This window comes from Garra rufa, chromosome 16, assembly GCF_049309525.1.
Source record: "Garra rufa chromosome 16, GarRuf1.0, whole genome shotgun sequence".
NCBI lineage: Eukaryota > Metazoa > Chordata > Actinopteri > Cypriniformes > Cyprinidae > Garra > Garra rufa.
In genome coordinates, this window is record NC_133376.1 from 6,387,698 (window position 1) to 6,411,253 (window position 23,556).

Here is a 23,556-nt window from a genome sequence, read left to right on the forward strand (position 1 = left end):
ATTTCTGTCAGGCAGATGAAGGCGCCTGTGGAGCCGCTTCGGAGGGGCTGGCTTTCTTAGCTAACACACTTGCATTTATTAAGGGCACTTAGTTGTCAACACTGTGGCAGAATTCGGGTTACTATGAGTAAGTGGGTTCACAGTCACTTGATTTTATAAATTCATAAATTATTACTTAAATAGCGGCGAGATACTAGCAAGAATGCGTTTCCTGTGGACATGGTGAATAAAACCCCGTCAATAGCTTTAAAAGTTTAAGGATTTCTTTTAGGGATTTAACGGTGGAGATCGAACATATGCAGAAATCCAGTCATGCATTAAATATATATGTATGTATCTTTATTAACGTAAAAGATTGAAGATTATCTTTAAGTTAATATATACAAGCTTGATATTTACATTACTGAATGTCAAGCTGCAGCTTATTCTTTAGTTAACGTTACACCTTATATTGATTTTCATAAATTCATAAATACATTATTTTCATAAATAGTGTTTGGTTATGAAAAAAGCGAAATGTTTTCGAAGGCAATCTGAAGTGTAGTACATATAACGTTTATAAACGTTTAATTCAACATCAAGATTTTGGATAAAAATATCCATGTATAATAGATATTTATATATAATACATAAAGTGTGTGAATATGCGTATTGTCATAGGTTTTAATCATCCTATTTATCATGTACACTACTTTTTTTTTTTTTAGTTTTTGGACAGTAAGATTTTTAATGTTTTTAAAGAATTCTCTTATGCTTATTTATTTGATCAAAAACACAGAAAAAAACAGTAGTATTGTGAAATATTATTGAAATATAAAACAATGGATTTCTATTTTAATATACTTCATCATTATAAATATACTTGATCATTACTCCAGTCTTTATTGTCACACAACCCTTGAGAAATCAGTCTAATTTGCTGATTTATTATAAATGTTGTAAATGTTTTTTTTCACACACACACACACACACACACACACACACACACACACACACACACACACACACACACACACACACACACACACACACACACACACACACACACACACACACACACACACACACATATATATATATATATATTGGAACCAGTGATACTTTTTACAGGATTCTTTGATGAATAAAAAGTTAAAAAGAACAGCATTTATTCAAAATAAATGTATTTTTTGTAACAATACAAACTACTGTTTGTAAGGAATTTATACTTTTATTAGCAAGGATGTGTTAAATTGATACAGTGATTTTATATTATATATATATATATATATATATATATATATATATATATATATATAAATTTTATATATAATACTTATATTATATATAGTAACAAAGTAATATAGCTATTTTAAATAAATTCTTCCAAAAAAAAGAGAAGTATTGCAACTGTTTCCAACATTAATAATAAAGAATATTAGAATGATTTCTGAAGGATCATGTGACACTGAAGACTGCAGTAATGATGCTGAAAATTCAGCTTTGCATCACAGGAATAAATGACATTTTAAAGTTCATTAAAATAGAAAAACAGAAATTTAAATTGCAATAATATTTCACAATATTACTGTTTTTTTTCTGTATTTTTGATCAAATAAATGCAGCCTTGATGAGCATAAGAGACCTCTTTAAAAAACCTTCAGATCTCAACCTTTTGAATGGTAGTGTAGATCATTCTGTTCTATCAAGTGTTGTGGTGTAACATTTTTTTTTTAAATTACAAATATTACATAGTCTTAATTATAATAAGGTCATGATAATGTCATGAATAATAATATTACAAGAGTTTTAGAGGAAATCTAGCATGTTACACCACAACATGTCAACTTCCTCAGTATTAAATCACCTAACCTAGGAGTCTAGTCAGTCTAGTCTGCTTTCATTGTTAGTCAGTTGCCTTTGTATATATTCGTTTACTCAGTGATCTGATGTGTGCAGTCTACATCGTTCATATTTTTAGTATCTGTTTCATGTGTACTTGAGCAGAACGTCGAGTGCTTTCATAGGATCCTGTTGAATTTTGTCTGTTGTTGAGAACACGGTTGACTGAAATCGCATCACGAGCCGTGCCAAGACTCTGAGACAGAAAATAATCTTGATCGAATCACTGCCTGTTCTCTGGCATTCGCCATCTAGATATTCCTTAGATACAATCTGTTAATGGACTTTGATCTAATGATGGACTGTTAGGTCTCAGCGGGTGTTTTAATGAAATTTTCTTGCGTCTGCACTCGCCGTTTGCAGCCAAGTTTAATAGGATGCATTCAGTCACAGTGAATTTATTTAGGGAAATGTTATCCGTGCACCCTCTTCCCTTCAAGATAGGCGATGTGAGGGAGTTTACCCATTCGCCACGCTGCAGTGTGTGTGTGTGTGTGTGTGTGTGTGTGTGTGCTGGCAGGGAGGCGGCAGCAGCAGTGTGTGTCTAAGGCAGCGTAATCTTTCTCAGGGGCATCTTTCTTATGCTCTTTGCCTCTCCCCACTTCTATTTTCCCTCTTTCATTGTCTTTTTCAATGGGTTTTTGAGGTTTCCACTGGTGCCAGTTGCGATATTCCTCATTCATCATAGATTGTGTTTTTTGACAGGCTCTTTTCCCAGCTGTCCTCTTACCGTGGCTCAGAATTGATTTGACTGTGGAGGATGTGCGGTCTGGTGTTGAGATGGTTTTCACCTTGTTATGTCCTTGCGGAGGAAATATGCCCAGTTGGTTTTAGAGAAGATATTCCTACTGGATCATTCAGTGTCAAATCAACCAAATTACAAAAACCTCAAATTTTTGATTTTGCTAATATTTTTTTCTGAAGGAAGATAGACATATATAGTGATGAAAGCCAACATGTTAAATGTCATGGATGAATATTTACTGAGTAATCCACTAGGGGGGTAAAAAAGACTTTAGAAAGCATCATTATCTTATTTTTACACAGAGATTGGTAGTTCTATTAGTAAAATCTGTTGACTTTAGCGATCTTTGTTGCATTATGTACCAATGGTGACCATTCAAATATAGGAAAACAACACTTTTCAAGTTTTTTCCCCAAAGTTTGCATGCCTATAACTCAAGAAGTATTAAAGATATTTGAATGCCCTTTAGATATTGGGTCTTAATAAAGTTTCCGTTTGGCATCTTTATTATTTAACAAGTACACTGTAAAAAGTTTACACCAGATTCAACTTAAAAACCTAAGTTCAGCAGCTGCCTTAAAATTTTAAGTTAAATCAGCTTAAAACTACCAGTCATTTTAACTTATTACAACAAAAATGAGTTGATTTAACTTGTGAGTTGAAATGACTTAAGTTGATTTAACTTAAAATTTTAAGGCAGCTGCTAAACTTAAGTTTTTAAGTTGAAACTGGTGAAAACTTTTTACAGTGTACTTGTTAATAAACTTTTCTTTTGGAATCTGTATTTTTCATGCCCTATTAGATTTGGGTCTAGAGATATTGGAATTTCAGTATGGCTCTGGGAGTAAATCGTTAAAATGTACACATTTTTTGGGTCAGTTTGAAAAATATACAATACTTTTTTTCTTTTAAAGAGGAATGTTTGAAGAACAAATAATGTTAAAACTAAAGATGTATCTCTTTTCTTTCTGTCAAGACAACTGCATTGAACATACCAGTCTATGTGCCATAAATATTCATTTATCAAGTTTCCATGCCTATAACTCAATAAGTATTAAAGATATGACAATAAGCTTTTAGATTCTAGTTCTTCATAAACTTTTCCTTTAGGATCGAGACCCTAAAACGTTCAGTGTCCAAGATATGGGGATCTCAATGAGGCTTCATGTCCAGATTGTTGAATGTTGCTCATTTTCAGTGGTCGAAAACCAAATGTTGGTCACTTTGTATACAGCTGATACTTATTTAATTTAAAGAACAATGTCTGAAGAACAAATAATGTTGAAATTAGAATTGTAATAGACTACAGAAAGCAAAGAAGTAATAAATACAAGAAGTATCAGCTGTATACAAAGTGACCTATATATATATATATATATATAGTATACAAAGAGTGGTTTTCGACCACTGAAAATGGTAACATTCAACAATCTGGACATAAAGCCTTATTGAGATCCCCATCTCTCTTAGACTGAATAATATAGGGGCTTGAAAATGATGATTCAAAAAGAAAAGTTAATTAAGAACTAGAATCTTAATATTGTCATATCTTTAATACTTCTTGAGTTACAGACATGCAAACTTTGGAAAAAGAATAGTTATGGCACTCAGGCAGGTGTGTTCAACGCAGTTGTTTTGACAGAAGGAAATGAGATACATCTCTAGTTTTAACTTTATTTGTTCTTCAGACATTCCTCTTTAAAAGAAAAGAAGTATTGTATTTTTTCAAACTGACCCACATTTGGTTTTTGTCCACTGAAAATGTGTACATATTAATGATTTACTCCCGGAGCCATATTGAAATTCCAATATCTTTAGAACCAAATCTCATAGGGGATTAAAAAGAAAGATACCAAATGGAAAGTTTGTTAAGACCCAATATCTAAAAGAGCATTAAAATATCTATAATACTTCTTGAGTTACAGGCATGCAAACTTTAAAGAAAAACTGAGAAAAGTGCTGTTTGCCCATTTTTGAATGCTCACCATTGGCACATAGTGCAACACAGATTGCTGAAGTCAAAAGATTTTACTAATAGAACTACCAATCTCTGTGTAAAAATAACATTATAATGCTGCCATCTTTCTGAGGTCACTTTAACCCCCTGTAACTTGACTCTAAGGTGAAAATTGCCATTTTGACCTTCCTCTACAAAATAGTGGATTACTCAGTAAACATTCATCCATGACATTTAATCTTTAGGCTTTCATCACTATACATGTCTATCTTTCTTCAGAATAATTATTAGCAAAATCAAAAATTTGAGCAGGGGACTTCTGCTACTACGATTTTGCGTTGACCAGCTTTTACTTCAAGATGATTTTGACTTGCTGAACAACAAGAAAGAATGCTTTAAAAGAACAAGTTGTACCGCAAGTTTTTGTGTCGTGTGACAATTATTGTTATTACAGATTTGAGGGTGTGTTATAACTCGTTAGATAGCATTTTCTGTCATCTGGTGTCTGGAATGTTATATTAAGCCATAAAACTAGTTACTTTAGGTTTAATGATTAGGTGAAAGCTAGACCGTTCCTGAACAGATCATGGATTTTTCTATTAATCTTCCTTCTGGATCAATGCACGAGCGGCCGTTTTATGGCACAGGCGTGATTAGCCAGCTTATTCAGTGTGGCCGAAGCACTCGGATCACATACGTGACGCATGCTGTGCGCTTCACTTGCCAAAACCAGCGCTCCCCTGAGGTCCTGACCGGCGCTAATGAATTCACAAAGAACGGGGCTCTTCTGCTTGAGTGCCAATCCGTCTGACTTCTCCATTGGAGCGCACACACGCAAGATACGGTATGTCTGTGTTCCCAGACTGGACTTGCTATTCACATACTGTAGTAGAGGCCTAGGAAATAGCAGAAATGCAGTACAGTACGTCACATGACGCCTGTAGATGTAGTGTGAGTTAACTGACAAATGCTTTGTGAAAACTCAGTGATTCAGTAAATATATGAGAGTAGGATTTAAACAGTATGTTTTAGGGGTAGGAATATTTAGGGATTTCACAATCTGATTCTTAAACCATTTAATGATTGACTTTTCGATTAAGGGGAGATACTGCAGACAAAAACGCTGTTTTTTTTCATGCACCTGTCAAGTCAGTGTTGTTTTTGACAACCATCTTAGATTTAGTCTTAGTCTTAGTCTTTTGGACTAAAATGCTTTAGTCAAATTTTAGTCACTTCTAAATGTGATAGTTTTAGTCCAGTTTTAGTCGACGAAAAGTCAAAAAGGTTTTAGTCTAGTTAGTCAAAAAAAAGGGGAAACAGTCTTTTAACAAATTAATGTAGGTCAGTAAGTATTTTGCTGTTGGGTAGTGTCACTTATAAGTTGTGAAAATAGCAGATCTATAGTTCAACACAATGTGAGCTTCCGGATCGACTATTTTCACCAATAATTACAATAATGAAGGAATGTTTTAAAACATAAAAGACATATATTTGAAATACACCCATAGGTCCTCTCGCCGTTTGCGACCACCCTGTGTGCAAACTGCCGCCATCATGGTTAATCGTCTGTCTGTCTGAGTGACAACAATGTGACGTGTTGAGCGTAACCAAACAAGGATAGAATGCTAAAACGGCTTGCCATACTAGTATGGCAAAGAGTATTTAATGCTAAAACGGCTTGCCATGGTGGCAGATACTTTTTCGGTTTTAATTGGCATGCACAATAAGCCGAAATGTCATGCATTTTAAACGTCTGACGGACCACCCACTAACATTTTCGTCTATTCTCGTCTCGTCAACGAAAACTCACACACGTCTCGTCATGTTTTAGTCATTAACGAGCCATTTTTATCTCGTCATCGTCTCATTATTGTCAAAAAACGTGGCGTCAACGAAATGATTTCGTCATCGTTGACGAAAACAACACTGTGTCAAGTTTGAGATTTTGGGCTTTTTGGTGTTTCATAAAGTGTTTTTCAGACTAGTGGAAAGAAAACATCCGAAAAACACTGTTTCTTTTATAGCACTTTATCTATTTGTGTCAATAGATTTCAATTACAATCCATATTTTTAAAGGCCGTTTTCTCAAAATTAGTTTTTTTCTTCTAAACTGAGCCATAAATCTCCACTTCAGTAGCACTTACACACACCAAACTTTACATTTTTATTCTTGTCTATATTCTGAAGGTTTTTACAGAGGGATTTGTTCATATATAATTTGTTTGATTTTATACAACATTTTATTTCCCCCAAAATGGTGTTTCCTGTCTGTTTTTTTTAATTATGGCATGACGAAATGAGATATCCAAATTCCCCTCTGAAAAAACTTTTGACTTTAATATGTCAAAAAAATTAAACAAGAATTTTGAAACCGACTTCATCCAGTGTTTAGATTTTTGTACTAGAAATGTATGCAAATGAGCACATATTTCATTAAACGATGTCTCATTTGCATATTCAAACCTAACATTTTAGAAAACTTGTAATACAAAAAATGTTTGCAATTATCAATGTAATCAATCAACTGGGTAAGTAAGGTGATAACTATCAGTTAATTTTTTTACCCTATTCACCTGCAGTGTCTGGCCTTCATCGTTTTCTTAAATGGCGTTGATTCTCAAAAAGCTGCGAAATGATCTTTTCTGGTTCTTATTTCAGCAAATATTTAACAAGATCTGGTTAATGTGAATTTTATCATTAGTCTACTCCACTAAAACCCTCTATTTTGCGCAATGTTATTTTTGTTTAAAGAAAAGGACCCTATACAAAAAAAGAATAGGTTTAAAATACAGGCCTGTGGCTCTTAATTTCTTTTTATTAATTCAGCATTTGTAAACGGATGTTTACTGTTCAATTTTGAGAAATATCACTAGCATTTGTTTTAAAACTATATTCACTGAATGTAATTAAAAAAACGAGAATCGGCTCAAAAACCGAATCAAATCGAGAGCGTGCAAATCAAATTGAATTGAATCGGGAAATCTGAAAATGAGTCCATTTGATAATATTATAATTATTAAAGGAATAGTAAATCAAAACAACTGAATGTTAAAGGGATACTACACTCAAACATGTAAATTCTGTCATCATTTACATGTCGTTCTAAACCTGTATGAATTTCTTTTTGTTCTGTTAAGCACAAAAGAAGATATTTTGAAGAACAGTTTCTGGTAGCCATTGACTTCCATAGTATTTTTTTCCATACTGTGGAAATTAATGGCTATGGCCAACAGTTTGGTTACCCACATTCTACAAAATATCTTCTTTTCTAAACTTGTACAGGTTTAAAACAATTATTTTAACATCTATTTTTAGTGACCTGTCCCTGTAAGTATTATCGAATAACTAAATATAGCTTCAGAACATACAAACAAATGTAAAGTAATTGATCAGGTTGATCGGCAGCATCAGTAATTAACACATAAAATAATTTTGACTTATTACACTCTAAAAAATGCTGGGTTAGATGTTAAACCCAGGCTTCTGGGTTTTATTTAACTCAACTATTGTTTAAAAATTACTACATGGCTGGCTTAAAATGAACCTGAAAATAGATTGTAAATAATAAAAATAAAAAAATATACATAATTACTAGCGGCACCAGCAATAATCAAAAGTTAAACATTTATTAACAGGGTTGCAAAGGGGTGGAAAATTTCCGGTAAATTTCTGGAATAAAAACCCAGGAAGATTCCAAAAAGTCCTGGAAAGTTTCCAAAATTTCTGGAATGTTTCTGAAATTTACTGGAAATTGTCCACCCTGTTTATTAATAAGCAATTAAAAAAAAGGAAATTCAACCTAATAAATGTTAATTTATCGAACATAATTTCTACTAGAGCTGCAAAATGAATTCAAAATAAAAGTTTATGTTTGCATACTATATGTGTGTACTGTGTATATTTATTATGAATGTAAATACACACACATGTATATATTTAAACAAATATTTTTGTATGTATTTGTATGTAAACACTTGTATATAATTTATATTATATATAAATATGAATATTTTACATATAAATCTAACATTTTTCCTTAATACATTTCCAGTTTCAATTATCAAATTGTAAGTCACTTTTGAACAATTGAATGTGTCTTTGTTTAATACAAGTGTTAATTTCTTTGAGAAAAAAAAAACATTCACCCTAAAGTTTTAAACTGCGACGGCGTTTTGGTGCTACGTAAACGGAAAAAAAAAGAAAAGAAAATATAAGATTACAAGATTACAAGATTAGTCATAATATTTAGAGGAAAAAAGTTACGATAATACATTTTAAATATTTTGAGAATAAAGTTAAAATTATGAGTGAAAAAGTAAGAAATATTTTGAGAATAAAGTCATAATAATGGGAATAAAGTCGATTTTATGAATGATTAAATTGAAAATATTTAGAGAATAAAGTTAAAATTATGAGAATAAAGTTAAAATTATGAGAATAAAGTTGAAATTACAAGAATAAAGTTGAAATTATGAAAATAAAGTTAAAATATTTTGAGAATAAAGTCAATTATGAGTAAAAAAAGTCAAAATATTTTGAGAATAAAGTCAAAATTACAAGAATAAGGTTGAAATTATGAGAATAAAATGAAAATATTTAGAGAGTAAAGTTAAAATTATGAGAATAAAGTCGAAATTACAAGAATAAAGTCAAAATTACAAGAATAAAGTCAAAATTACAAGAATAAAGTTGAAATTATGAGAATAAAGTTAAAATATTTTGAGAATAAAGTCATAATTATGGGAATAAAGTCGATATTATGAGAATAAAGTTAAAATATTTTGAGAATAAAGTCACAATTATGAGTAAAAAAGTCCAAATATTTTGAGAATAAAGTCATAATTATGGGAATAAAGTCAATATTTTGAGAATAAAGTCAAAATTATGAGTAAAAAAAGTAATTATGGAAATAAAGTCAAAATTATGAGAATAAAGTCAAAATTACAAGAATAAAGTTGAAATTATGAGAATAAAGTTAAAATATTTTGAGAATAAAGTCATAATTATGGGAATAAAGTCGATATTATGAGAATAAAGTTAAAATATTTTGAGAATAAAGTCACAATTATGAGTAAAAAAGTCCAAATATTTTGAGAATAAAGTCATAATTATGGGAATAAAGTCAATATTTTGAGAATAAAGTCAAAATTATGAGTAAAAAAAGTAATTATGGAAATAAAGTCAAAATTATGAGAATAAAGTCAAAATTACAAGAATAAAGTTGAAATTATGAGAATAAAGTTAAAATATTTTGAGAATAAAGTCAAAATATTTTGAGAACAGAATCGAAAAGATGAGAATAGTAATAGTAAGTCAAAATTACGAGAATAAAGTCAAATATTTTGAGAATTAAATCATAGCAATTACGAGATTAAAGTTATATCCTAGGAGACATGCAAATGGCCAGGATTGGGAGCACCAGACTTTATTCTCGGAATTCTGACTTCATTCTCAAAATATTTTTTCTTTATTCTCATAACTTTTTTTTACTTTAATCTCGTAATCTTAGATCACTAAAACACTGTCATATTTAAACAGTAGTGTAAGTGCTTTAACAAAAATTTAAGCACTTCATTTCTGCTTTTAAGCCTTCAAAACGTCTCAACTTTCATTCCAAGTTCTCTACAGTAAATGTAATTCTTGTTTGTTTTTACATACCAAGGTTTGTGGTAATCACCAGCATGTAGATGGTGTCAATAGCACTTAAGCTGTATCAATGCCATAACATCCTTTGACAAATTATATTTGAGCACATTTGCACAAGATTGGATCATCAGTTGAATGTGGCTCGTGTCAAACGGATGATTTTGATTGTGCATTTATCTCCATGAATCAGCTGAATTTGCTAGTTACTGATGAAAGCTGCAGCAGTAAAAGACACTAAACAGTTTCTGCTTTACCACTGAAAGCAAATGACTCATAAAGCAAAAGGCCAGAATGACTCGAGAAAAACGTGGAAGAGCGCTGAACAGGGTTTCGAATTAAAATGTTTAACACCTGCGTTTTGTCCACTCCGCTGCCGTTTTTTTTTTAACGTAGAGTGGCCTGTGTGAGCGGCCCCTGACCCTGTTTGTACTTATTTTGTAATAGGATTACAAGATTAGTCATAATATTTAGAGAAAAAAAGTAAAAATTACAAAAATAAACTCTAAATATTTGAAGAACTAAGTCAAAAATATGAGAATAAAGTCAGAAATCTGAGAATAAAGTTGAAATACTTTGAGAAAAAATTCAAAAATACGAGAATAAAGTCTAAATATTTTAACAATATTTCTTCAGTAATATTTTGAAAAGAAAGTTTAAATATTTTGAAAAAAAAGTCAAAATAACGAGAATAAAGTCGAAATTATGAGAATGAAGTCAAAATTATGAAAATAAAGTTAAAATATTTTAAGAATAAAGTCAAATTTATACGAATAAAGTCTAAATATTTTGAGAAAGTTGATATATTTTGAGAATAAAGTCGAAATATTTTGAGAACAATCGAAATTATGAGAATATAGAGAGATATATTTTGAGAATAAAAATGTTGATATTTTGAGAATAAAGAGGAAATATTTTGAGAATTAAGTAGAAATATTATGATAATAAAGTCAAAATATTTTGAGAATTAATTTGCAATATTTTGAGAATAAAGTCTAAATATTTTGAGAACATAATCAAAATTACTTGGAAAGTCAAAATTATGAGAATAAAGTAAAACTATTTTGAGAATAAAGTCAAAATATTTTAAGAATAAAGTAGAAATATTGTGATAATAAAGTCAAAATATTTCGAGAATTAATTTGCAATATTTTGAGAATAAAATCAAAATATTTTGAGAATTAATTTGCAATATTTTGAGAATAAAGTCTAAATATTTTGAAAACAAAGAGGAAATATTATGAAAATAAAGTAAAACTATTTTGAGAATAAAGTCAAAATATTTTAAGAATAAAGTAGAAATATTGTGATAATAAAGTCAAAATATTTCAAGAATTAATTTGCAATATTTTGAGAATAAAATCAAAATATTTCGAGAATTAATTTGCAATATTTTGAGAATAAAGTCTAAATATTTTGAGAACATAATCAAAATTACGTGGATAGTCACAATTATGAGAATAAAGTAAAACTATTTTGAGAATAAAGGCACAATTATGAAAGTAAAGTTGAAATATTTGAGAATAAAGTAAAAATAATGAGAATAAATTTGCAATGTTTTGAGAATAAAGTCTAAATATTTTGAAAACAAAGAGGAAATATTATGAAAATAAAGTCAATATATTTTGAGAATAAAGTCAAAATATTTTAAGAATAAAGTAGAAATATTGTGATAATGAAGTCAAAATATTTCGAGAATTAATTTGCAATATTTTGAGAATAAAATCAAAATATTTCGAGAATTAATTTGCAATATTTTGAGAATAAAGTCTAAATATTTTGAGAACATAATCAAAATTACGTGGATAGTCACAATTATGAGAATAAAGTAAAACTATTTTGAGAATAAAGGCAAAATTATGAAAGTAAAGTTGAAATATTTGAGAATAAAGTAAAAATAATGAGAATAAATTTGCAATATTTTGAGAATAAAGTCTAAATATTTTGAAAACAAAGAGGAAATATTATGAAAATAAAGTCAAAATATTTTGAGAATTAATTTGCAATATTTTGAGAATAAAGTCTAAATATTTTGAGAACATAATCAAAATTACTTGGATAGTCAAAATTATGAGAATAAAGTAGAAATATTGTGATAATAAAGTCAAAATATTTCGAGAATTAATTTGCAATATTTTGAGAATAAAATCAAAATATTTCGAGAATTAATTTGCAATATTTTGAGAATAAAGTCTAAATATTTTGAGAACATAATCAAAATTACGTGGATAGTCAAAATTATGAGAATAAAGTAAAACTATTTTTAGAATAAAGGCAAAATTATGAAAGTAAAGTTGAAATATTTGAGAATAAAGTAAAAATAATGAGAATAAATTTGCAATATTTTGAGAATAAAGTCTAAATATTTTGAAAACAAAGAGGAAATATTATGAAAACAAAGTCAAAATATTTTGAGAATAAAGTAAAAATATTTTAAGAATAAAGTAGAAATATTGTGATAATGAAGTCAAAATACTTTGATAAGTAATTTGCAATATTTTGAGAATAAAGTCAAAATTACGAGAATAAATTTGCAATATTTTGAGAATAAAGTTGAAATATTTGAGAATAAAGTAAAAATAATGAGAATAAATTTGCAATATTTTGAGAATAAAGTCTAAATATTTTGAGAACATAATCAAAATTACGAGGATAGTCGAAATTAAAAGAATAAAGTAAAACTATTTTGAGAATAAAGTCAAAATTACAACAGTAAAGTTGAAATATTTTGAGAATAAAGTAAAAATAATGAGAATAAATTTGCAATATTTTGAGAATAAAGTCTAAATATTTTGAAAACAAAGAGGAAATATTATGAAAATAAAGTCAAAATATTTTGAGAATTAATTTGCAATATTTTGAGAATAAAGTCTAAATATTTTGAGAACATAATCAAAATTACTTGGATAGTCAAAATTATGAGAATAAAGTAGAAATATTGTGAGAATAAAGTCAAAATATTTTAAGAATAAAGTAGAAATATTGTGATAATAAAGTCAAAATATTTCGAGAATTAATTTGCAATATTTTGAGAATAAAATCAAAATATTTCGAGAATTAATTTGCAATATTTTGAGAATAAAGTCTAAATATTTTGAGAACATAATCAAAATTACGTGGATAGTCAAAATTATGAGAATAAAGTAAAACTATTTTGAGAATAAAGGCAAAATTATGAAAGTAAAGTTGAAATATTTGAGAATAAAGTAAAAATAATGAGAATAAATTTGCAATATTTTGAGAATAAAGTCTAAATATTTTGAAAACAAAGAGGAAATATTATGAAAACAAAGTCAAAATATTTTGAGAATAAAGTAAAAATATTTTAAGAATAAAGTAGAAATATTGTGATAATGAAGTCAAAATACTTTGATAAGTAATTTGCAATATTTTGAGAATAAAGTTGAAATATTTGAGAATAAAGTAAAAATAATGAGAATAAATTTGCAATATTTTGAGAATAAAGTCTAAATATTTTGAGAACATAATCAAAATTACGAGGATAGTCGAAATTAAAAGAATAAAGTAAAACTATTTTGAGAATAAAGTCAAAATTACAACAGTAAAGTTGAAATATTTTGAGAATAAAGTTGAAATATTTTGAGAATAAAGTAAAAATAATGAGAATAAATTTGCAATATTTTGAGAATAAAGTCTAAATATTTTGAAAATAAAGAGGAAATATTATGAACATAAAGAGGAAATATTATGAAAATAAAGTCAAAATATTTTGAGAATAAAGTAGAAATATTGTGATAATAACGTCGAAATATTTTGAGAATTAATTTGCAATATTCTGAGAATAAAGTCAAAATATTTTTAGAATAAATCGAAATTACGAGAATAAATTTGCAATATATGACTCATAAAGCAAAAGGCCATGACTCGAGAAAAAACATTAGAGCACTAAAAAGGTTTCAAATTAAATTTTTAACACCTAAGTTTTGTCCACTCCGCTCCCGTTTTTTTGTAACACATCGAGTGGCCTGTGTGAGCGGCCCCGGACCCTGCTTGTACTTATTTTGTACCTACTTATTTTTGGACATGTCTCTGAGCTGCCCATCAGGGCTGTAGGATTCAGTAATTGGTTTTCTGAGGGCTAAATAAGCCAGAACCATCACTGTCAGAGGCGTTTAATTAACTCTCCCTCAACACGAGCATTTATCTACAGTTGGAGGTGCTCAGAGAAACTCCCTGTTTGTATGTGACTTAATCATTTCAGTCTCTGTGTTTTGTGTTTTCCGAAACAGTCTGTCATGAAATGTTAATGGTGAGAAACGCACAGGCCGATTTCCTTCCCCCGGTCTTGTTTTTCTTTCGCAATTTTCCATTATCTTTTTTCTCTTTGCCCCCTCTCAGGAAACAAAAGATCAATTTTGTGAGAGCACAGGCTCCACCCCATTCCTCTTCAGTCTTTCTTGTAGCCACCTCGCACTCGTTTCTCTCTCTCTCTCTCTCTCTCTCTCTCTCGCTCGCTCGCTCTCCCACTCCCATAAATGCAGTGACACTTGCATTCTGTGTGTGCATGCGTGTTTGTCCGAGTGAGAGAGTCGAAATAGAAAGTGAGGGAGCAGGGGGGGAGAGAGGGAGTTAGAGAGAGAAAGAGAAAGACAAGGAGGGGTGGGAGCGCGAGAGCGCGTGTGTGCTTAAGCTAGCTACTCACAGAAAAGAAGGAATAAGAAAATTGAAGTAGCCGCCATATGCTGAGGATTTTGGTGAATGCCTTGCTGAGGAGACACGCTCGCTTTTCCGGCGGATCCTAAGAGATGGGAAGCTCGCATTTGCTGAACAAAGGCTTGCCATTAGGTAAACGTTTACCTTTCCTTCTGCATGGGGCCACACGTGAAAGTGTTGTACGGATATCTGCGGCAACATTCGAGCGTTCGCTCGCCTGTCGTACAGTATTCTGGCTTCCCCTCCCCCTCTTCCTTTCCTCCTCCCCTCCTCTGTGCTCTGCTTTTCCCTCTTTCCTATTATCTTTCATCTGAACCATTCATCCACGTACTATTGCTTGCTTTCTGCTTTCTCTTTCCCGTGCGAAGACAGCGTTCGTCTGAGAGCCGGGGCCACGCGCCTCTGATGGCTCGCTTTATTAACTGCATTCATCTTTCCGAGCTCAAACGATAAAAAAAAACACACGCTATCCCCTCTGGAAAATTTGAGGGGTTGGCAAGGACATGACTCTCTCTCCTATGGCCCTCCCGCACATTGTGCAGTGGAAATGTGGCTTCCAGTTCCGGCCTTGACTTACTTCCTAATTTCAATCTCTTCGAAGGAAATTTTCATTCTAGAGTCCAAAAGCAGATATACTTGAGCCTGGTCTTTTTATTGCATTCAGCTATATAAACCAAACTGAGATTTGTTTATATTTAATTTGGTTTAGGATGTTTCTAATGTGACACAAGAATAAAACACATGACTAGTCAAACTTAACATACGTCTAAATATCGTTGCAATATTCATGTGACTCCTGTTTTTAAAAAAAAATCCAAAGTGCACATTTCCAGGAAACCTGGGTTGAGAACAATGCATTGGCTTTCCACGAATGACAAAAAACAAGATTCACCCCAGCTCACTCAAAACAGGTTTTGTGCTTGTCGCACGGCGAACGTGAGGTTGGGATTTGTAATTGGCTTTCATTTTCATTTCACCAGAAGACAACAAAGGGGAGATGTCAGCTTGAATTATCGCCCGTGGGCACTCGAGGTCTTTAGACGGCGTGTGCGACTGACCCTGTTGGTTCTTGTTGCTATGAACTAGCTAATTCAAACAGATCCAGCTCACCCTCGGGGCAGGGCAATATGAACAGAGCGCCGAGGGATTTTGACACGAGAAACTACCATGTGTTTTTTTTTTTCCCACATTTACCTAGCTGTGATCTTACATGCAAAGACTGAGTGCTTTTTCTTGATTGTAGGAGCTTTGATGCGAGCTTGGATGCATGTTCTTGGCAGTTTGTCCTAATCAGATAAAAAAGATAACAGTGGCTGCTGGGATGGTTTAGATGTCGCTAACGTGATTTACGGTTGTAAAAGTTTCAGTCACCTTCATTACAAATGGAGAAAACAGCTGGTTCTGTGTGGGAACGGATGCGTGAAAGCCAGGGATCTCTTCATAGAGGTAAAGAGCTCTTGTTTGTGCTATAATACAAACATGTGTATTGTGTGTGTGTGTGTGTAAGAGTGTGAAAGACTATCCTGAGAGCTGGAGTGGGTGGTGTTGGTATAGAGGTGGGTGTGTCTGTGTCTCATGGGCATGATTACACCATGTCTGCACTTGTTAGGCTGTATATGGCAAAATTGGGAGAGGTCACAGGTGCACATATTGTACTTTTGTTGCTATATTATTAACAAATAAGTAAATATTTTGCATCTGTAAGAGACTGATGTAATGTCTGTGTGTGTGTGTCTTTTGAACTTTGTTCATCAAATAATCCTGGGAAAAAAGTCTGCGATAATATCTTAATTGTTGTTTTAACGATGTGCGATCTGACATTATCGAGCATATTGCAGAGTACATTACGTGATGAAGTCTAGAAAGTACACATTTAGAGTGTGTTCTTTCGCTGCATGATTCAGTTTATTAAAATGCATTTAGAATGATCACATAATTTAAGATATGGGGGCTGAAAATGTATATTTATATCATTTCATATTAGGGGTGGGCGATATGGCAAAAATATCATATCACGATTTTGTCAGAAATATCACGATTTTATCACGATTGTTTGTCATGTTGGTTTTACTATTTTACAAGTTGTCTGAGCAGTACAGCCAAACTAATTTCGCTGTTTTAAAACCAAAACCTTACAACAAAATATAAAACAAAAAGAAAAGTAGATATTTAGGCCAAAGTGGCCGAAGATATTATTTGTGACCCTGGACCATAAAACCAGTCATAAGTGTAAATTTGTCGAAACTGAGATTCTTACGTCATCTGAAAGATGAGTAAATAAGCTTTCCATTGATATATTGTTTGTTAAAATAGGACAATGTTTGTCTGAGATACGACTATTTGAAAACCTGGAATCTGAGGATGCAAAAAAATCTAAATATTGAGAAAATTGCCTTAAAAGTTGTCCAAATGAAGTTCTCAGCAATGCATATTACTAATAAAAAAATCAAGTTTTTATATTTATTGTAGAAAATTTACAAAATATCTTCATGGAACATGATCTTTACTTAAAATGCTAATGATTTTTGGCATAAAAGAAAAATCGATCATTTTGACCCATACAGTGTATTTTGGCTATTGCTACTTAAGACGGGTTTTGTGGTCCAGGGTCAAATTTTATCTTTGTTATTAAAAAATAAAAACAAAAATAGGCTATATGTTACAAATACACTTAATATACAAATAAAACAACAACAACAAGGCTTTAATTTTCAGGTACAGTAGGTGTATTTATCAGTAGTATTAACAAATATAAAACACCATATACTTTATATACATAAATTATACATTGACTCTTATTAAAGCAACTATATTAAAGTTCTTCAGTCTAGACTAGAGCAGTGAGCGATTTTCCTTTGTTTTTTGTTTTATTAGCGTACTATCACCCAAAAATGACAATTCTGTCTTTTTTTACTCATTCGCCAGTTTTTTAAGCATAAAACATGTTGAACATAATAACGTGGGTGACCCAACAGGTTCCTCGGTTACTTCCGTAGAATTGTATTTATTTTTTTACCACTATCAAAGTGAGTGGGGACCAGCTACTCTTATCCACTTTTTTCAAAATATCTTCTTTTGTGTTCAGCACAAGAAAAAAAAATCAGAGATTTGGGACAACATGTGAGTGAGTACATTTTTGGGTGCACTGTCCCTTTAATGACAATCGGCAGCATGTTTAGTTCTGTCGCTTTAAGAGCTGCACGCATCTATTATACAAGCGCGCATCCGTTTTTCTCTCAGCTGTTTACTTTCACTTTAGACATAAGCAACTGTGTTTATATGTAATCCTTGCGTGTTTTTGACAGTATTAGCGAATCAGACGGCAAAGATAGCTTAGTCCAGTAATCAGGCGCTGTTTGACAGACTTTTAGCGCACGCCTTAGGTTTAACGTTATTTAACCAGCAAGGCTTTAAAGCACATGCATACTTTTTTGTGATTGCAAACACGAATAAGTGCAGTGTCCCGTGAGTGAGTGAATGTATGTCCTGTTGTACAGTATATTGAGACGGAGGCACACTGTTGCACAGTACTACGATATTTATTCAAAAGCAGATCGTGAAGACATTTTAATCGTCCACGATCAAAAATGGTCATATCGCACACCCCTATTTCATATAGTTCATCAATATCACACGAAGAGAGTGCTTCAAAAATCAGCATGACTACAAATGTGATATTAATTTTATACAACAGTTCAATAAACAATAAGTTAATATTTTAAAAAATTACGTTTTAGACAGAATATTTCCTGGTTTTGCTCAATTTCGCCAACAAAAATTGTTCCAAACACAGCCACAGCACGGTTTTGCGTCTTTGAGCAACTTGACTTGTTTTGTTCCTGAATGAATCAACCGTTTAAATGATTGGGTTCAATTGCAATGACTCACTTATTAACAGCGGCTACCTGAAACCGATTGGCAGTTTTAATTTCTTTTTTTTATTAAAAGTATATTTTTGCTTTTAAAATAATTTCAAATACAGCTGCATTAACATGTGTAAATACATTTAAAAGCCACTTTATATGCACCTTCTGCAAAGATGAATTTTGTTGATGCTGATTTAATTTATTTGGTAACAGCTTAAATGTATTATTATGATACTTGACTGAATCAACGTAAGAATTTGATTCATGTACAGTTTTAGAAAAAATGGCTTTAAAAAGGTAAAAATCATTAGAAATCAATCAACTTGAAAAACTTGGAAAAGAACAATTTTAACACTGCTGTGAACTGACCACACAGAATATGAAGAACGTCAAGCACGGTAGTCCTTAAGCACAATATACACACTCAGAAAAATATAAAATATAATCTAATTATCGTTATTGATAAAATCCCAGAAAATATTGAGGTATTATTTTTTGTGAGTATCGCACACCATTATGTGTCACAGTTTCCACAAAAATATTAAGCAGCAAAACTCTTTTCAACATAAAAATGTCTCTTAAGCAGCAAATCAGCATATTAAAATGATTCCTGAATGATCACGTGACACTGAAGCCTGGAGTAATGATGCTGAAAATTAAGCTTTAAACACACAAATACATTACATTTGAAAATATATTCAAATAGAAAACTGTTATTTGAAATTGTAATAATATTTTAGAATATTGCTGCATTTACAGTATTTTTAATCAAATAAGTGCAGCTCCATTGAACATTAGAGTCTTCTTTCAGATACGTTAAAAAATCATACTGAACTTTGGAACGGTAGTTTACACATATACTTGGACTTTCCATTGACATGTCTGTTGGTAGATGTTTTTTTAACTGACGCTAGGCAGAATGCCAGCTTCTGCTACTCAGCCAAGCAGTGCACTTATCGCCAATGTCAATACTGCGCAACAGTCACTGCCCACCTTTTTCAGCAGCCTTGCTTCCGGAAGTATTTTTCCCATTCATTTTCTCCGTGGGGACTTAAACCAACCAGCTCCGAGATGAATCAACATTACAAACACTGACTAAAAGCAAAAAACAAAGGCGAGACTGTATTTAAAGGTGAAGTTCTCTTCCAGAATGAATACTTGCCCTCACGTCATCCAAGATGTTCATGTCTTTCTGTCTTGAGTCGCAAAGAAATTAAGGTTTTTGAGGAAAACATTCCAGGATTTTTCTCCATATAGTGGATTTCAATGGGGATCAGCAGGTTGAAGGTCCAAATTGCAGTTTCAGTGCAGCTTCAAAGGGCTTTACATGATCCGGGCCGAGAAATAAAGGTCTTATCTAGCGAAAAGATCAGACATTAAAAAAAAAAAAAAAAGACATTTCTATACTTTTTAACCAGAAATGCTCATCTTGCACTAGCTTGACCTCAAAAAGGTCACGCAACGGTTAGTTCTTCATCTGTGTACTTCAGATTACAGGGTTCAGTGCTAAGGATTTTTTTGGTTCAGATTTTTACTTGCCCAACCAAAAAATAAAAATAAAAAAGTTAATAGTTATTTCTTAGCCACATTTTAAATAATGTGTCAAAAGCCAAACATAACTATATTTCCTTAAATACAATTGACAATTTAAAATATATATATATATAATTGTAATGAAGTAAATTTATGCACAACAGTATGTCCAGGTTGATTGTCCTAGATCAGCATTCCTATTAAAGGAATGTTGTTGCAAAGAAGAAAAATTAAACAATATTAGTAAATAGAGTGTTATTAAGCAGAATTTATGTTAAAAATTTTGTTTTACGGTGGTCGTCCATGATTTTTTTTTTTTTTGCCTTTGTTTTTACCTTTTCATATGTTTAATTGGACTCAGAGGTGCTATGAGTGCAATCAAATTCATAAATTCATGTTATAAAATTTTGAATACAGATATCTGCCAGCAGGTGGCGGCAAGAGACTGATTTAATTACTGAATCATATTCATTTGATTCGTTCGAACGGATGGTTCATTCGGGATTAAAGCAAGTGACTCTTAATGAATGGGAAATTGAATCATTTTACTAGATTCTTTAAAAACGCACGTTCATTCATAAACGAAACACCGCTGTGTTTGAATGGAGATGCGCCGCGGCTCAGTTGTGACTTGTTTCAGACTGCTTGACGATGAAACAGAGCATAATCAGGCAATAGTGTTATAGTCAGGCAATGTAAATCACATAATAACTTCTTGTTTATTTAACTGTTGTATTAAATCAGTACCTCATTTACAAACTCCCACAAAAATTATTAAAAGTTGTCACTCATCTTAGTTTGCGATATCACAAAGTTCTATTATAATCAACGGCGCTCTCTATTACTTACTGCACAGTCAGTCTCTTATTTACACTCTCTCTACACTTTGTTTATGAAAGGATTTGTGAGAAATTACTCTACGTTGCAAAAACGTGTAGAAACCTTTGAAGCTCCCCTGAGCGCAAACACAAATATGCTGATGGGGTCAGTCGCACATGGTGCTCCTAAATATTTTTTCACAGTCACACGTAGGCGCAAATGCGAGTTAGAAACAGACGTTTTCCTTTTAGCTTCATAATTTGATGTTGCCGTCTCTTCGCTGTACTGGTTGTTATACCAGGTTACGGAAAAAACAGTGCTTACAACATCCAATCAGATAAGAGGAACCGAAAAGCAATATGGTGTTCGCGACATCACAGAGAAGGTAGCATTTAAAGGCTTAAAAACACAAGCTGTTTCTCGATTCTAAGACTGTATTTGCACGAATTTGACAAACAGTCGCAGGCAAATTAATCTTTAGTGACAAGGCAGTGACGATCCTGTCTACTGTCCCGAGCGTCTCGCACGCTGGCCCCGGGCCCTGGATTAGAAAGGTAGGGTATTGAAATTTTTCTTAGAAAATGACAGATCGTTTTGCTAAATAAGACTCATATTTCTTGGCTGGGATCATGTAGAGCCCTTTGAAGCTGCACTGAAACTGCAGTTTAGACCTTCAAACCATTGATCCCCATTGAAGTTCTCTATATGGAGAAAAATCCTGGAATGTTCTCCTCAAAAACCTTCATTTCTTTTTGACTGAATAATAAAAGACATGAACATCTTGGATGACCTGGGCGTGAGTAAATGAGGGCGAGTTCTGGACTAATCATTTAATGTTTTTTTAAGTGAATGAACCAGGGGCGTTGCTAGACCCTTTTTAATGGGGCGCGTGCCCCAGTAAAAATCTGCTGTGCCCCAGTAAAATCTCAAATTTGAATCATAATTTACTTTGCTTATCCTGAAATAAAGACATTAAACTATATAGGAAAAACTGAATTAACCCATCTAAAAGCAACGCAGTTTAACCGAAGACTATGCACGCACAAATCAATGCCCCTTAATTGTGTTGTAAATGCAACTGGCTTTCAAAAAAGAAAAGTGATATGAGTAATGGGGGCCTGTGCCCCAGTAGAACTTTAGGTCTAGCAACTCCCCTGGAATGAACCACAGTCCCAATAAACACTGAAAATGCTCTAATTAAAAAACAACAACAACAGTGGTTTAGCGGTGAAACTGCCTTGATTATATTATTCACAGTGGTTTATGAGAGTGAGCTGCCGTTGACAAACATTTTTGGAGTGGTTTTGTATGGTAGGATGAACATATTTTGTTGGTCTTCAATTTATTAGCTTGACCAGCATACAGTGAGGAAAAAAAATCATTTGATCCCCGGCTGATGTTGCACGTTTGCCCACTGACAAAGAAATGATCAGTCTATAATTTTAATGGTAGGTTTAAACAACAAAATCCAGAAAAACACATTTTAAGAAAATTATACATTTATTTGCATTTCAATGAGTGAAATAAGTATTTGACCCCTTTGCAAAACATGACTTGTTGACTTGTTGGCAATCACAGAGGTCAGTCGTTTCTTGTAGTTGGCCACCAGGTTTGCACACATCTCAGGAGGGATTTTGTCCCATTCCTCTTTGCAGGTCCTCTCCAAGTCATTAAGGTTTTGAGGCTGACAATTGGCAACTCAAACCTTCAGCTCCCTCCACAGATTTTCTATGGGATTAAGGTCTGGAGACTGGCCATGCCACTCTCCTTGAGCCACTCTTTTGTTGCCTTGGTCATGTGTTTTGGGTCATTGTCATGCTGGAATACCCATCCATGACCCATTTTCAATGCCCTGGCCCTGACGCTACATGGCCCTGTCCATCGTCCCTTTGATGCGGTGTAATTGTTCTGTCCTCTTAGCAGAAAAACACCTCCAAACATGTTTCCACACCTCCATGTTTGACGGTTTGGATGGTGTTCTTGGGGTCATAGGCAGCATTCCTCCTCCTCCAAACACGGCGAGTTGAGTTGATGCCAAAGAGATTGATTTTGGTCTCATCTGACCACGACACTTTCACCCAGTTCTCCTCTGAATCATTCAGATGTTCATTGGCCAATTTCAGACGGGCCTGTTCATGTGATTTCTTGATTAGTGGACTTTGTGGGTGCTGCAGGATTTCAGTCCTTCACGGCGTAGTGTGTTACCAATTGTTTTCTTGGTGACTATGGTCCCAGCTGCCTTGAGATCATTGACAAGATCCTCCCGTGTAGTTCTGGGCTGATTCCTCACCGTTCTCATGATCAGTGAAACTCCACAAGGTGAGATCTTGCATTGCGCCCCAGACCGAGGGAGATTGACAGTTATTTAGTGTTTCTTCCATTTGCGAATAATCGCACCAACTGTTGTCACCGTCTCACCAAGCTGCTTGGCGATGGTC

At 32.6% G+C, this 23,556-nt stretch overlaps 1 protein-coding gene across 3 annotated transcripts in view; it reads left to right on the forward strand.

The window, feature by feature from the left end:
* The window catches only part of LOC141288457 (C-terminal-binding protein 1), a 45,290-nt gene continuing 21,734 nt past the window's right edge, over positions 1–23,556 (forward strand). The window contains exon 1 of one of the 3 annotated variants that reach the window (XM_073820608.1): positions 1–127. In XM_073820608.1, the coding sequence (XP_073676709.1) occupies positions 124–127 (4 nt within the window). In that variant the 5' untranslated portion in view covers positions 1–123. Of the gene's footprint in view, positions 128–14,749; positions 15,033–16,214; positions 16,347–23,556 lie in introns of those variants that run through there. The other 2 variants (XM_073820607.1, XM_073820606.1) reach the window with 2 other exon arrangements.